A 14,224-nucleotide genomic window follows, 5' to 3' on the forward strand; every position below is an offset into this window, starting at 1 on the left:
AGGAAACAAGAGAGGGAGAAAGAGAGATATAAAACAAAGGTCACAGCAGGGACCTGTGTTTGAAGCTCCTGGGATGCCTTTTGCATTGTTATGTTGCCGCGTCCATGTTGAATAACAGAAAGTATAATTTTTTTTTAGAAATCCGAAACATACTTTAATTTAGAAGGCTACTAAAGAATAGGTATCTATCCAGACACACGTATAACACACAATCTCACTATGCTGCTTGACGTCAATGCTAAAAAACTGCCTGGGAAAACACCACGAAAGCAGTCGACGGGGATGGATGAGCCTAGAGAGTCGGTGCTTTGAGGTGATGTCTTTAAAGTGCCTTTCACACAAACAGTACACACATAAACTTAAAGTAAAGTTACTAAAAAATGTTCCCCTATTTTCCTGCATATTCTCAAACTCCTGTCATCCTCGCCCTGATGTTCTTTCTCCTGGAATAATTAACCGGATCACTGCAGAGAAAGGCAACCCAGATACACAGACTGTAGTGAGTGACAAAAACAGGTTTACATGCAGCTGGGAGAAAAAAAATAAAAAATAAATATGACAGTCTCATGCAGACAGACAAGTGATTACATTGGACAGAGAAATAAAAGAAAGAACAGAAATGTCATATAAAGATAATCAAACAACACAAATAAACAAGAAGGACAGAAGTGCAAAAGAAATTTGGAACAGTGACCCAAAAAAAAATAAATAAATAAAAGTGCCGTTTTGTTAAGAAGAAAGAGAATTTTGCAATCTAGTGTAGATTTTCTTGACACCATAGCTGACGAAGGACTAAATTTACCAAATCCCTGCAAGAAATACTCCAACAAGAATCAAGTGCTGAGGGGGATGTCAATAGTGAGCATAAGAGCCATAAACTCTTATGGAGTAGCTTAACCACCTCTGCAACAGATATTTACCTTTAGCCCAGCTTGACCAAGCTACTGCTGCTCTTTCTGTCGCTATTAGACAATATTCACCAAAAATATTGTGGGTTTAATATTTCTGTTGTTGTATTTCCTTCAGATTCCTGTCACCTCTGTGAGTAAAAGATACACAGCAGAAGGTACTGTAAACATAAACCATATTGAATACCTATCAGGTGTTCAAATTGGTATTTGAAGCATATGAATTTGTTTCTGCTCTGATAGAACTCACTTCTCTCACAACAATCACAAGCCAGATGCAGCATCAGGACCGTCAATAAACCAAAACAAGACCGCAGGATAATTCCCAATAAATGTCTACAAAGTGCACAATTACTGCCACAATTATACATCCACGGGTGTTTTAGGACTCCACGATAGACATATACTGAGTACAAAGTGTTTAAAGCAGAAAAATGCACGACATGAAACCAACCTAATCAATCTAAAAGAAAATAGAAATGTCTGCGGACAATAATGAAATCATATGTGAATATCCCTGCGGGACATCATAAGGCATCTGAGATATAGAAAGTGAATGACTCACACTGTGGTACACTTTGTTCTAAATGTCCAATGAATGCAAATAATGTGAGGAAAAAGTGCAACTGTACTGCTAAATTATCTTTAGATCATTCTCAAGTTTAAAACACCACTGTAGTTTTTAATAATTAATCGCTGTTCAGTGTTAAATCCTAGCATGGCACTTGTGTATTTCTGAAGGGACGTTTTAATACAATAAAAAAAAAAAACGGACAGGCTGGAAGATACACCTCCTCCATGTAACAAACAAGAACCCCTGAAAACCCTGTACAGATTCCTTTCTTTTAGAAATTCGAAAAGGGAAGTGCCTCCCGATGAAAGAGAGGCTGACGCTAGATTCAAAGTGCGTCTAGTAGTAGGTCACCACTGTGCTTAAAAGGACTTTTGTGAACATGGTGTGTGGAGATTTAAGTCGTCCTGTCACAGAAATAATCTGTCACCCACTGAACATCGCTTTTCTTACACCATCTGGACCCAAACTAAATCCTTCACACTCTCCTGTGGAGATGGTTTAAAGCTCTCTGTGCACTAACAGCTGAAAATTGGTCCGCCCTCCTCATCACTGAAGGCATGGCTTCCGTCCTCATCTGCCTCCTCATCCAGCTGGAGGCTGCCAAAGGAAAACTTGCTCCTAGGTATAGGGGAAGTGGAGTTGGCCTCCATTGGATTACCAGCCGTCAGGGGGCTGCTGCAGTTTCCCCTGTTGGTCTCCACCTCAGACTCACTGGACTCTGAACCACTGGTGGTGGAGCAGTCATTCATGTGAACTGGTCCCACGTGTGTGACGCCAGCCTGCCTGAGGCGTTTCGGCCCCGGATTAGCCCTGGACCTGCCTGCTACTGTGAGGCCATTGGCCACCATGCGGCGCTCAAGAGCAGCCATACGTTCAGCCCGAGACAGCACGGGACGTGATTCATGCCCTGGGGAGGACGTTCCCTGGTTTGCGTCTGTCTCAGAGCGGTGATGCTCTTTGTGGAGCTTTTGTAAACGAGGAGATCGGCTTTGAACAGAGGAGTATCTGCCCTCCTCCGAATGAGGGGGAAGTGAGCTGTAACCGTTCTGCTCAACGTAACCAAGGGAGCTTGATTGATTGTTGTCCATGGCAGGACCGATGACGCCACTCCTTGAACTCATATGTAGGGCTGTGAGAGGGCTGCTGCAATGCCTCTCTCTATTATGGGCCATGAGGTCCGCCATAGCGCTATGGACAGGAGTCTGTTCAAACTTTTGGTATGACTGTTTGGGAGAATCGTCCAACTCATGGCTCATGTTGAGCAGTTGCTTAGAAAGTGAAGGGGGCTCCCTGTACTGCATCCTACCAAGAAACTGCCCCTGCTGGGCCCGTAGAGCCCCGTTTATGCTCTCAGAGCCAGACCCTTGGCGGAGCATGGGCTGCTCCCTATAACTGTGATTCAACCTTATAGCCTGGTTATATTCACTATCTACATCAATGCAGCCAATGAAGGGGATAGAAGAGCTGCTGCCTTTAGCAGTTTGAGATGCTGGACCTGTACTCAGATGTTCCGGGTGGGTCTGTCGCGTTGAGCCTCTTGTACCCTCGGTCTTGGACACAGATCCCGTTCTGTCCTCGTGGCCATTTCTCTGGTGAGACGGGCTTGCCATCGCTGTCCTCGAGGCTGAGGAGTCTTCCGCGCTCACCAACGCCGCCTCCTTCCAATGACGCCGAGAAGGAGAGTCCACTCTGTCCCCGGGAGCACCACTCTGACAGAAAGAGACACAGACAGAGGATTAAAGCATTTCAAGAGAACATTTTGTTCATGAATATGCTTAATTTGATTATTAAACCGACACAAGTGGGGCCACGTGGTGCTGTTTTTATGAGTGGGTTTGTTTCTTGTGCTCTACCAGCATCGGAAGAGGATCAACATGCACAAGCATATGTGCACAAGTGTGGCAGAGTACACATTGCTGTTGACAGTTTCACTGATCGACAGTTAGTGATGGTAATGTGTCAAGAAATGTCAACGAATTCCAGCAATCAGAGGGGAAGGAGAAGACTCTTGACCTGATCCAGCCTTGCCAAAATGTTTCTCTTTTTGTGATCAGTGAAATCAGCAATACAGCAGTTAATTAATGGAAGAAAACACTATATGTATAAGGACTGGTCTGTAAGGTGTAACAATAATATAAAAGACCTAAGATCTAAGTCCCTATAATGGATGCAAATGAACATACACGCCAAGACATACATCTAGACATAAATACATATGTATATACATAACATACAGCTACACACAGCTCAACCTACACATAGAAAAATGGGGAAAAAACATATACTCATGCATACTTACATTGTGTGCATGGATACATATATATCTGAAGTAAATAACTAAATTGATAACCAACAATGGAAATGATACTGATAGCATTGCTTTAACCCCCATAAATGGAGCCAGTATTATACCACTGAAAGACGTCCACAACAATTAGTAAAAGAAACAGATTATAAAGCCCTGACAGGGAGCAAAAAATTAAGGAAAAAAAAAACACACAGAAACAGGACCAGAGGGGGATTCAAGTTAAGAGGCCTTAAAGATCTTCCACTGTTTGGACACAAAGTCTAATAGTTTCCTCTTTGGCTCCATGGATATGTGCCGTGGACATTTCAAGATAAACCACATCTATAAAAGTAAGCACCTATTGCCGCTGAGGAAGCTTCCACCAAGCTGCGACCATCTTAGCAGCTGCCACACTGGTTTGGGCTTTTTGTAAATTAAGCTGAGAAAGATCATTCAAAATCAGTACAGATGAGGACAGGGGGACGGGAGTGTGTAATATAGTGGACGGATCTTCTTTCACCATCTTTCCAGAAGGTTGATACACCGTGTCATTCCCAAATCATATATTAAAAAGGTACCATCTGTTTTTACAGGATTTTTAGGGGACTTTACAGTATCCAAACACCAATCCATTCATAACCTTGGATACGGTCAGGGATATCTGCCACACGGTTTCTCAATAAATAGTTTAACATCATAATACTTTATATCAAAGTTGCTTTCAGACAACAAGATTATTATAATAGGATAACAAGATGAGATCATAAAAACAATATGACTTAGGAATTACAAAAAAATCTGTGCCGACTATAAAATGAAAAAAAAACTCGGCCCAACAGAACTCATGCAGATAATCATCTGCTGTGGACGCACTGAAAAACTGAGTCACTCACTTCTCTTGGCACATCATGGTGGCGTGGAGAAGGCAACGGCGACAGGCGGATGTTGTGTTGGACTCGACTGTTGTGTTGGACCCGACTGTGTTTCCTGGCAGACAGGATGTTAAAAGGTCAGTGTTACACATATACATTCGGAGTTCTATCGCCTAGACCAAATGTGTCAAAAATGTCTGCAGCCTTTACCTTTCAAACGGGATCTTTTTAAACTCAGACTCCCTCACATAATCAATCACCTGCTTCTGTGTGCGACCGCTGCAGAGACAAGTACAGCAGAGATGGTAATGAGCTACTCTTGGAGAGCTTTAGCAGACTGTTAAGTGAGAGATGCTGCTGTGGGACTGCAGTCCTGAGAGTCAGAGACGCTTTATAATGCAAACTCACCTGAATCTAAAGGAGGACCCTCGTGTGAAAAGGACAGGCTTGGGCTTGGGCTTAGGTTCCTCAAAGAGGCGGAAGAAGGCGTGGTACTCGACACAGATCTTCCAGAAAACTTTACAGCAATCCCTACTGCCCATCATGAACTCCAGAGTGTCCTGATATGAACTCTGGGGGACAGATAAAACTGTAACTTACAACACCAAACAGGGATGAGTTTTGTATTTTACACAGTGTGATCCAGGATCATCACTTACATTTAGATCTGGCCTCAGCTTAATGAGGAAACGTTTCCTCTTGAAGCTCAGTTTACGCACTTTGGACCAGTTGAAGGCATTAATCCTTGTGTGTCCCTGCAGTGATGAAACATCTGTTAACTTTTATACGTATGTACCCTCAAGCTTAAAAAAAAACATGGAACATTTTTACCACCAAAGGCATCAACTGTAGGGAACTTAAAGCATAAATGACATCATTAAACATACAGAGCGTTGACCTACAAACTACTGTAGCGTGACTGACCTGAAAGACCAGGACACCGGTGTGCGCCACAGCAAGGCTTAGCCTCGTGCCCTCACGGTCCTTGGCAGGGTGGAGGCGAATCCCATACATCTCCAGCCTGCGCGCCACTTCTAGTAACTGATAGTCTGATTCAGCTGGTGTTTGACCTCTAGCAATACAAAAGACAACAATAGCAATTAAAAACTGTTAAAAGTGCTGGCAATAGTTAACTGTATATTTTCCTTATTTCGTCAGGAACTCCCATGAAAATATCCAAACACACAAAGAGTTCATGCTAATGATGAGAGTTGTCTGCGTAGCAAAATACTGACACAACTTATCCATCTGTGTTATACACCTTCATTTTTGTTCAAAAACGACTAAAAACTCACAAATTAGCCATACTGCTGCACTGGGTGACATGTTTCTTTCACGCTCCCATGGATGCGGGCTCTGTAGTTTATTCTACATATATCATCCTGGTGCCGTAAATACTCCCTTGAGCCCCAAAATGTGTATTGATATGTGGCTGAAGATAGTCCTCAAGAAATACACTTTTTAATTATATTTCTGCAACATCTAATATTACTGTGCACAAGGAACTAGGAAATGACTGAGCCTTGAAAAAAGAATAAATAAATAATAGATTTTTTATTGTTTTTTAATGACATCTACTGTATATGGGAATAATCGGGGGCTGAGAGCCACAGAAAGAGCAGGGATGTCAATTAGTTCTGAGTGTTAGACCATCTCATTATTGTTTTTTAGTTTTCTCATGAGATTTGTTGACATTAAGAAAAATAAACAGAATAGCAGTTACCTTATCCTTAAATCTATTCATTGTTATTGTACAAGATAATGTTTTTTTGAAAAAGAGAGTTGAGAGGGTGAACAGAGACACAGCTAAATTTAAAGAGCTTATCTTACTTCCAGGTTTTAACACTTTGACTCGTGCAAACTGTAGCATTCATTAGCCTTTTTTTGGACAAATACATTAAATCCTTGCACCCCGTCCTGCTGTGTGTCTCACTAATTGAGGTGAAAAGACCAAGTCTGAGTGGATTCAGGTTTTCTAATTTTTATCTAGGTTTTTGAAGCAGTGGTGGAAGGTCGGGGGAGGGGTTGCAAATACTAACTAACTTTCCTAATTCTTATCAGTGGATAAGCCTTTCTGTTTCCTGTATGTGGTGCCTACTAAGAGATTTAACCCAGCATGGCACCCAGCCAAATGAAATGCAGTTAAGAGTTATCAACTTAAAAAGCCTTGGTTGGAAAAAAAGGGCAAGTGAAAGAGAGCAGTCAAATCTAATGGAGCTCCTTTCATGTAGCAGCCGCCCACTGTGTGTCCACCTCTAGCATGGCCCACTGCTAACACAGAGGTGAGACAAGGGTTGGCAAAGCTCAGATTCAAATATGCGCACTGATGAGGACATTTTGAGGGAGGATGGTGGGAGGAGAGCTGGAAAATTACCAGTGATATATTAACAGCAGCATAACGTTCTTAAACTTCAGGAGAATACTTCACACTAATTCCTGCATTAGGCAGAATCTGAAAATATGTGTTTTTAACCTACTAACCCACAACAAAAGCTGTGTGAGTAATTAGGTGGATTGAAGGAAGATTTCAGTCTTCTGGCCAGAGGCTGTAAAATAACTTACAAAGACTAGGTTTTCGTTTGAGTATGATAAAGAGTTCATTCATTCGACGGCTGATTTCCTGAACTTGTCACCTATATTGTAAAACTTCCCCGTGGGACATGCACGAGTTCTGAAACAACTGATCCTGTTCATGGGTGAAGAGAATAATAGTTGTTCAGCCATGGTTTCAGTGACCTTATGAACGGAGCTGAAAAGAAACGAATGCCTGGATCATGGATCATGTGTGCACACTACACAAAATGGCTGTAACTTACATATTCTTTGAGTGAAACTCCATAATCTTGTCAATCAGGGGCATTTGATCTGGGATGTAGGTATTGTTGAGGAGGTGTGACCGGCACTGGCTCTCCTCAAAGTCCCCAATCTCAGCTGAAAAGTTGGGGAGAAGAAGGGTAAGAGTTCCCTTTATAGTAGAACAAATAGATAAATGTAGGTGGCAAATAAAGGAGAAAAAAAACCACAACATTAAAGGTGACATATTGTAACAAGTGAGACTTTTTTATTATAAAGCAGGTGGAGGTGATATATAAATACTGTGAAAGTATCACTAAAAAAACACTCAGCATAACCCACAGAGAAATACACACAGTCCATATTCAGAAACTGCCTTTAAACGAGCCGTCAGGACTTCTGTACAGTTGTGATGTCACAACTATACTGTATATAGGTAAAAAGTGCAGCTATAGTGCTGTTACAGATATTCCCCGGCTGCAATGACGGGACTCAGACACAGCGTGCAGATGCTGAAGACCCAGAAACACTGACCAATCAGAGAAAACCAGGCTTAAAGAGTCTGCACTAAAACGGAGCATTTCAGACAGAAAGTGAATACAGGTGTATTCAGACAGTATGAGAAAAATAATGTTAATAATAACCTGAAAAATTAGCATAATATGGGACCCTCACATGTCTTAGTAAGCCTCCAGAATAGCTTGAATGCTCCTTGGCACAGATTCTTTCAGCTCTACTCCTCCAAAAGATTTCCTTGTGTAATAGTCTTATGATAAAGACTTTGCATGTCTACTGTACATATGATCAAAAAGTTTAACTGATCTCCATAATCATGCATGTTGTCTTTGATCTTTTACCCTTTTGGGTGACAGACGGTGGCTCAGAAATGTCAGGTTATGAAAATGCTCAGTATTTCCTGCCATAACGTGAAGAATAATGAATAATCTGAAGCAAGATTATGTTCAGGCATCCGACTGAACAGTATCCATAGCAACACACAGATAATCAATTTGCGATGGTGCACAGTGTGCCATATGACAATGTTTGATGATAAGCAAGTGTGTGGCAAAAAAAAGAATAATGTGTCTTCAAAGCCAGTTATCTGATGGGTCTTTCTCTTGAGCTAAATGAGGAAACAGGAGTGAGGAACTTACACTGGATAATATGGGAGACTATCAGTGCAGCACTGGTGTCGTTGCAGGTCAGACGTCCACAGGAAACATCCTGTTTGATCTGGAGGGCAAACAGGTACCTGGACACAAACACAAAAAGCTTTCACAGTTTCAATAGAGTAGATGAGGTGGTTTCCAGCGCTGGATCAAGATAAAATGAAACTAAATTTGAGACGGCACAGTATTTCTGAATTCAGACAGGACATCCAAGGGAGCTGATGTAACCATAGTTCTGTTCCAGACAAGTCTCCCAAAAGAAGTTGGCCACAGTGCACATTTTACATTCAGTAATTAATAAGTTGAGTGAAGTCATTATTGAAGATTTACTGACTCGGACGTGTTACAGTACTGCTTCTGTTGGATGCAAGCCAGAGCAGGAACCAATAGAGTCTAAGGTAGAAAAGGTATCAAACCATAAAGCAAGGAACCTCTAAGAGTCTCTGTTTGTGTGTGTGTCTTTTATTCACATATCTCAAGAACCGTCCTTCTGATCAACTCCACACTTGGCGGGTGTATTGCTTGGGACCCAATGGGGTGCACCGTCAAATTTGGTGCGAATTGGACAGATGGTGGCGCTATAACAATAAATTATACATTTTCACCTATAACTTTTGAACTGTAAGTCACATAAACAAAATGATTTTTTTTCTTGGACTCTCCGGGTCCCGTTGAATCTATCCACATAAGCCACGCACATCTGCATCTAAACAGAGTTTTGCCATTTTGTCCAGATCTGTTGTTTTGTAACTCCTATCATCGCAAAATTTGGTACCCAACATCTCTGGACCAAGTGGGGTGGGCAGGTCTTATAGTATGAAAAATGTCACATCGCCTGAACACTCTGTGCTACTGCAACCATATTTGGTGAAGATGTGTAAAAATAATGTCTGAGTGGCCATGACCAATTTGGTGATTGGTGATTTAACTAATTGGTGGCGCTATTGCAGCATCATCTAACTATAAATGAAGGAATTTCTGACCATCCTTCACATATCTCAAGAACCATTCATTTGATCGACGCTGCAACCAGTGCTTTCGGGGGCCAAACTGACTCAAACTATTTGCCAGCTCTGAACGAGCATATATTCTTTATAGTCACACATTCCAAGCAGACATATTCCTCAACGATGCTAGGGCAATACCAGGAGCCAACAAATTGGGCCGTTCTGAATGTGCATGCTCCAAACAGGCAGTTGGAAAAATGACAATGAGGTAGATGTTTAAAATATAAATGAATGGACCAATGCACAACCAAAAGTCAGCAGTCCATGTAAAAGAAGTGTGTTCAATTTGATCAATGTATCTGATAAAACTGTGATGCCAAATGCATGGTTCTGCTCCCTGACCACATGAAGAAGGAGGGCCTGCTGTGGCAGGAAAAACCCTCTAAAGTATGCTTTTTAATAAAAGTGAGTTCTTAACAAAGCTCAACAGTACATACATAGGAGAGTCAGAGGGATATTTAATTTCTGCATGCCTATCATTTATCTATTCTGACCTTGAACACATGCAAGTCACAAGCCCGTTCAGCGACGAGGAAACAGAAACCAGAAATTCATTAGCTCTACGCTAATCTTCAGAGGGCTAAATCAGAAACATGGCAGCCATGACACCAGCGCAAAGCTAATAAAGGGAATAAATCTTCTGGGAACCAGAGCACATGTTTCATTTATGCCTTCTACAACCACTTTCAGTCTCAGTTGAAGTCATTTACACTGACAAAATGTAAATAAATGCACAGTTTAATGCCCAATAGAAGATATACACTGTGTAGAGATAAAATGAGCTTAATTATGCAGAAAGGAGCTCACCGTGTTAGCTCCTCCAGTAGCTGGGCATGATCTGGAGGAAAGAACTTCACAGCAAACCTCAAGATTGTGTGCTTCGGTCCTGTGTGTGATACATGAGTTTTGTGATAACAGAAAATACAGTCTCCCGTTGCACTTTGCTATGCTGCATGAAATACAAAAAAGATTCACATGGATTCTACTGTATATTTGGTCTGAACTGAATCGATGCATTTTCCAGATAAAACAGTGAAACATTCAAAGAAAAAGATGCCTTGAAAGAATACTTACGTCTGAGCTGCTTGATAATGGGCTTGACGTGGTCTAACCAAACCTGTTGGGGGAAAAAAACATTAAAAACATCACTAAGTTGCAGGTTATTATACTAATTCTGAGATGTATAAGAAGGGGCTCCATTTTACTTTCATTTTCCTCCTCACTCACCATCATCTTTTGGTGGTTCTGAAACTCCAAGCCAAAGTAGTCACCCTCGATGAGATTCATGTGGGAGCACACCAGGTCAAACAGCACCTTGCCTGAGGCTTTTTGCTGTGAACAGGAAAATATGAAATACTGGTTAAAAACACACTTGTCTGCACAGTTTCTATTTCTACTTTTAATGTATTGAATTGCTGAGTACAAAAGCCCACAAGTGACATATTATATTAATATTTAAACAAAGGACAACCACAACAAACTGCTTCGTAGACCTTGTGGAAGTCAATGTCACCACAAGAGATGAAAACTGTGTCTGCCTCAATTTCTCAGCATTTTTCTTACATCCTGGCATTCAATAGCACTGAAGCCACATAAAGCTCTTGCAACTGGAGGAGGTTGGACCCCGCCTTTGATCTGGGTTTTCAGTGTCATTGCTGTCACTGATGAGCAGCCTGAAACAGTATCAGGATGAGATAAAGAGTCCCTCTAACCACCACTGTCCTCCCTGGTCCCACATACAGTACGTACAAACACTTTGAAAACTGACTTTACCACCCACTTTCTGACAAAAACTTGCAATGTGGACGACACGAAAACCTCAAAAAAGCCACCACAACTCTGGAGCGAGAACGTTCCCATGGAAGGTCAAATAAATGTCAGGAATTTCCACTGAAACATATCTTCTGTTATGGAGACACAGAGCTCTGTCAGGCACACAACAAGAGTATTTCTGCATGGCTGCTTCCTCGTGACTGGTTTGCACCAGTGTGCAGCTACAGAATGTGTTTATAGTAGCAGGCTTGGATAATGATCCAGGGCTGCATCTGAGTATGTTTCAATGGGTCTCTCCTCCACTTTTGCACAAAAGGACTGTGCGTTGCTAAGGCACAAGCTACTACAAGAATTCCCATCATCTGACAATAAAAGGGTTCGTCTGACTGTAAATCTGTGTAGTGTTTCGAAAGCAAAGAATGACACCGTCTGTGTTCCTATTAACGCGTAGAGAGTAAAAACTTAAGCTCTGCCAGCTTAGTGAGAGGGTTTACACTTCCACAACTGGATCCATAATCTTCCCCAAACAAGCCTTGCACCATCACTGCTCCTCCCTAAGTCTGTCCTTCCTTTGCAACACCACTATTATCTCTCTCTATGCTGCCTAACACGCTGCGCAGAGGGCATCCCAACACCAACGACCAGCTGTTTCCACATGGTGATGGCGCTGATGAGGGAGGCCACAAGGAGGCTGGAGGGAAAGGGGCCATCAGCCAAAACACACCCACCCAATACACACACACACACACACACACACACACACACACTGCACCGATTTCAATAAATGGGTTCTGTAGAGGCTTCAGGAACAAGAACAGCAGCGGCAACCAAGACAAATACAGTAAAGAGTGTTTCTGTCTCACTGGAGCAATCTCATTTCCAGCCTTATAAATCTGCTGTCAGTGTAATGTGACCACGAGCCAAGCAGAGATGGGTAAGGCAAAGGCTGATTAGAGCCAGTGCTTGATTAAATGCAGCTGTTGCAGACCGGATATATGGTGCTGCCATTTGACACTACCCCAGCCGACACAATAAGAGCGTTGCTGTTAATGAAGAACAAGTCGCAGAGATTGACTGCTGTCATGACGCAGGCACTCAGAGGACACTATGTAACACAGTCCTCACTCTTCTCTGAAGTCTAAAACGTCTTAAACAACTGAACTCTGGTAAAAAAAAAAAAAAAACAACAACAAAAATAACTAGTATTTGGACAACCACAGTGTACAGTATGTGTGCATATAATTCTGATTTCCCCTTTAATACATCCGATCCATGGGCCTTTGTCAATGCAGACATTTTGACTCTTCATAGTAGGAAAAGCACAGCCATCATGAATTTACTACTTACACCTTTGCTTGTCCTATGGTGACATGCAGAAATGTCTCCAGTGAAAAAGGGCTATAAACTGTTTATATATGTACCCACAGTGTCTGGCCATGGTCTTTTTGGCATGAAAATACATCAAATAAGAAAAAACTGTCTCTATGGCTTATTTTCGGCTTCATACCGAAAAAGACTATGGGGTCCATTTTCGCCGGACTTACACTTTAAATTAGCCGCTAATTTAAATCCATTTAGATAAGTGAAGCAACACCTAAGAAAGACTTGAAGGTTAAAGTTTACTGTTCCACTTTAAACCATTCAATGATGATTATTTTCCTTGATTAATCAATTAGTTGATTGGTCTATAAAATGTCAGAAAATGGTAAAAAACTGTTGATCAATATTTCCCAGAGCCCAAGATGATGTCCTCAAATGCCTTGATGTGCCTAAAATTCAAAGATATTCAGTTTGCTGAAAAAATATTCACATCTAAGAAGATGAATCAAAGAATTTGGCCATTAAAACGATTAAGCGATTATCAAAAGAGTTGGCGATTAATTTAATAGTTGACAACTAATTCATTCATCGGCTAATCGTTACAGCTCTAACCTGCACTAGCGACTGTATTTCTATTTCCCCTTCTCATCTAGACTCAAAACTAAACTACTTTAATCATACAAACATTTGTATGTCTCCCTGGCGTGCAGCTGACACATGATTTCTCATCCCTCTCTCCATACACGTCATGCCACCTCTCCCCCAGCAGAAAGGTTATAGTCTTAAAGAAACATCATGCTCAGCAGCTGACATTTCTTTCATCATCCACAATGCCAAGAAAATGTCAGCATCTCCCCTTTTTACGACCTCTACCAAATAAAAGCACTGGAGCTGGTTTGCAACAGCGCATCCTGATTCAGCGAACTCAGTCCCAGGCCAGGGCGGATCTTTCTGGCTTTATTAGGCTTGTATATAGGCTCACAGGACGATACTGCTGTTTACATGTGTATGAGCGCTTATATGCTTCCATCGCTATACTGACCCCTACATGCTCTGACTGACAGAACAAGGCTAAATAAAGATGACAGCGATGTTTGCACACATGTCCGCTTGGGTATCCACTTCAGGGTAGACTCAGGGTAACCCCAACCCAGCCCAACCCCCCACTCTTGTTAGTAAGCTCCTGTCAGCACAAAAAAAACCATAAAGGTCAGGTGTAAAGTGGCTTTGTGCTCCCTCCACTGTTCCCCTCCAGGAGTTGTTGGTATGGTCCACTTCACTTGCCAGGATGGGCAGGGCTCACCACACTCCTCCTGGGGGAATGTGGTGGGTGGGTGGCATGGGTGGTAAACAGACTGCCAATGCCTTCAGGCCCCACATATGCAGAGAGAACAAAGGGAATGGTTGAATATGGGAGTCGTGGTGGTGGCAGCGCAACAGAGGAGTTGATGAGGTTTTTTAAGCCACGCTGGTGCAGTTGTGCCCTAAAAGATAATGCAGCCGCCATCTCATGACGGGAGG

General features: G+C 42.0%; 1 protein-coding gene across 1 annotated transcript in view; it reads right to left on the minus strand.

Moving 5' to 3' along the window:
- The window catches only part of LOC310952917 (FERM, ARHGEF and pleckstrin domain-containing protein 1), a 54,829-nt gene that overhangs the window by 17,129 nt on the left and 23,476 nt on the right, over positions 1-14,224 (minus strand). Inside the window, exons 3-13 of the mRNA XM_083921760.1 lie at positions 10,838-10,942; positions 10,685-10,727; positions 10,418-10,496; positions 8,589-8,686; positions 7,458-7,572; positions 5,566-5,713; positions 5,301-5,396; positions 5,050-5,213; positions 4,852-4,920; positions 4,663-4,756; positions 2,978-3,191 (exon numbers count right to left, since the gene is read on the minus strand). Of these exons, the coding sequence (XP_083777886.1) occupies positions 2,978-3,191; positions 4,663-4,756; positions 4,852-4,920; positions 5,050-5,213; positions 5,301-5,396; positions 5,566-5,713; positions 7,458-7,572; positions 8,589-8,686; positions 10,418-10,496; positions 10,685-10,727; positions 10,838-10,942 (1,225 nt within the window). The remainder of the gene's footprint in view (positions 1-2,977; positions 3,192-4,662; positions 4,757-4,851; positions 4,921-5,049; positions 5,214-5,300; positions 5,397-5,565; positions 5,714-7,457; positions 7,573-8,588; positions 8,687-10,417; positions 10,497-10,684; positions 10,728-10,837; positions 10,943-14,224) is intronic.

This window comes from Echiichthys vipera, assembly GCF_963691815.1.
Source record: "Echiichthys vipera genome assembly, chromosome: 10".
NCBI classification, from domain to species: domain Eukaryota; kingdom Metazoa; phylum Chordata; class Actinopteri; order Perciformes; family Trachinidae; genus Echiichthys; species Echiichthys vipera.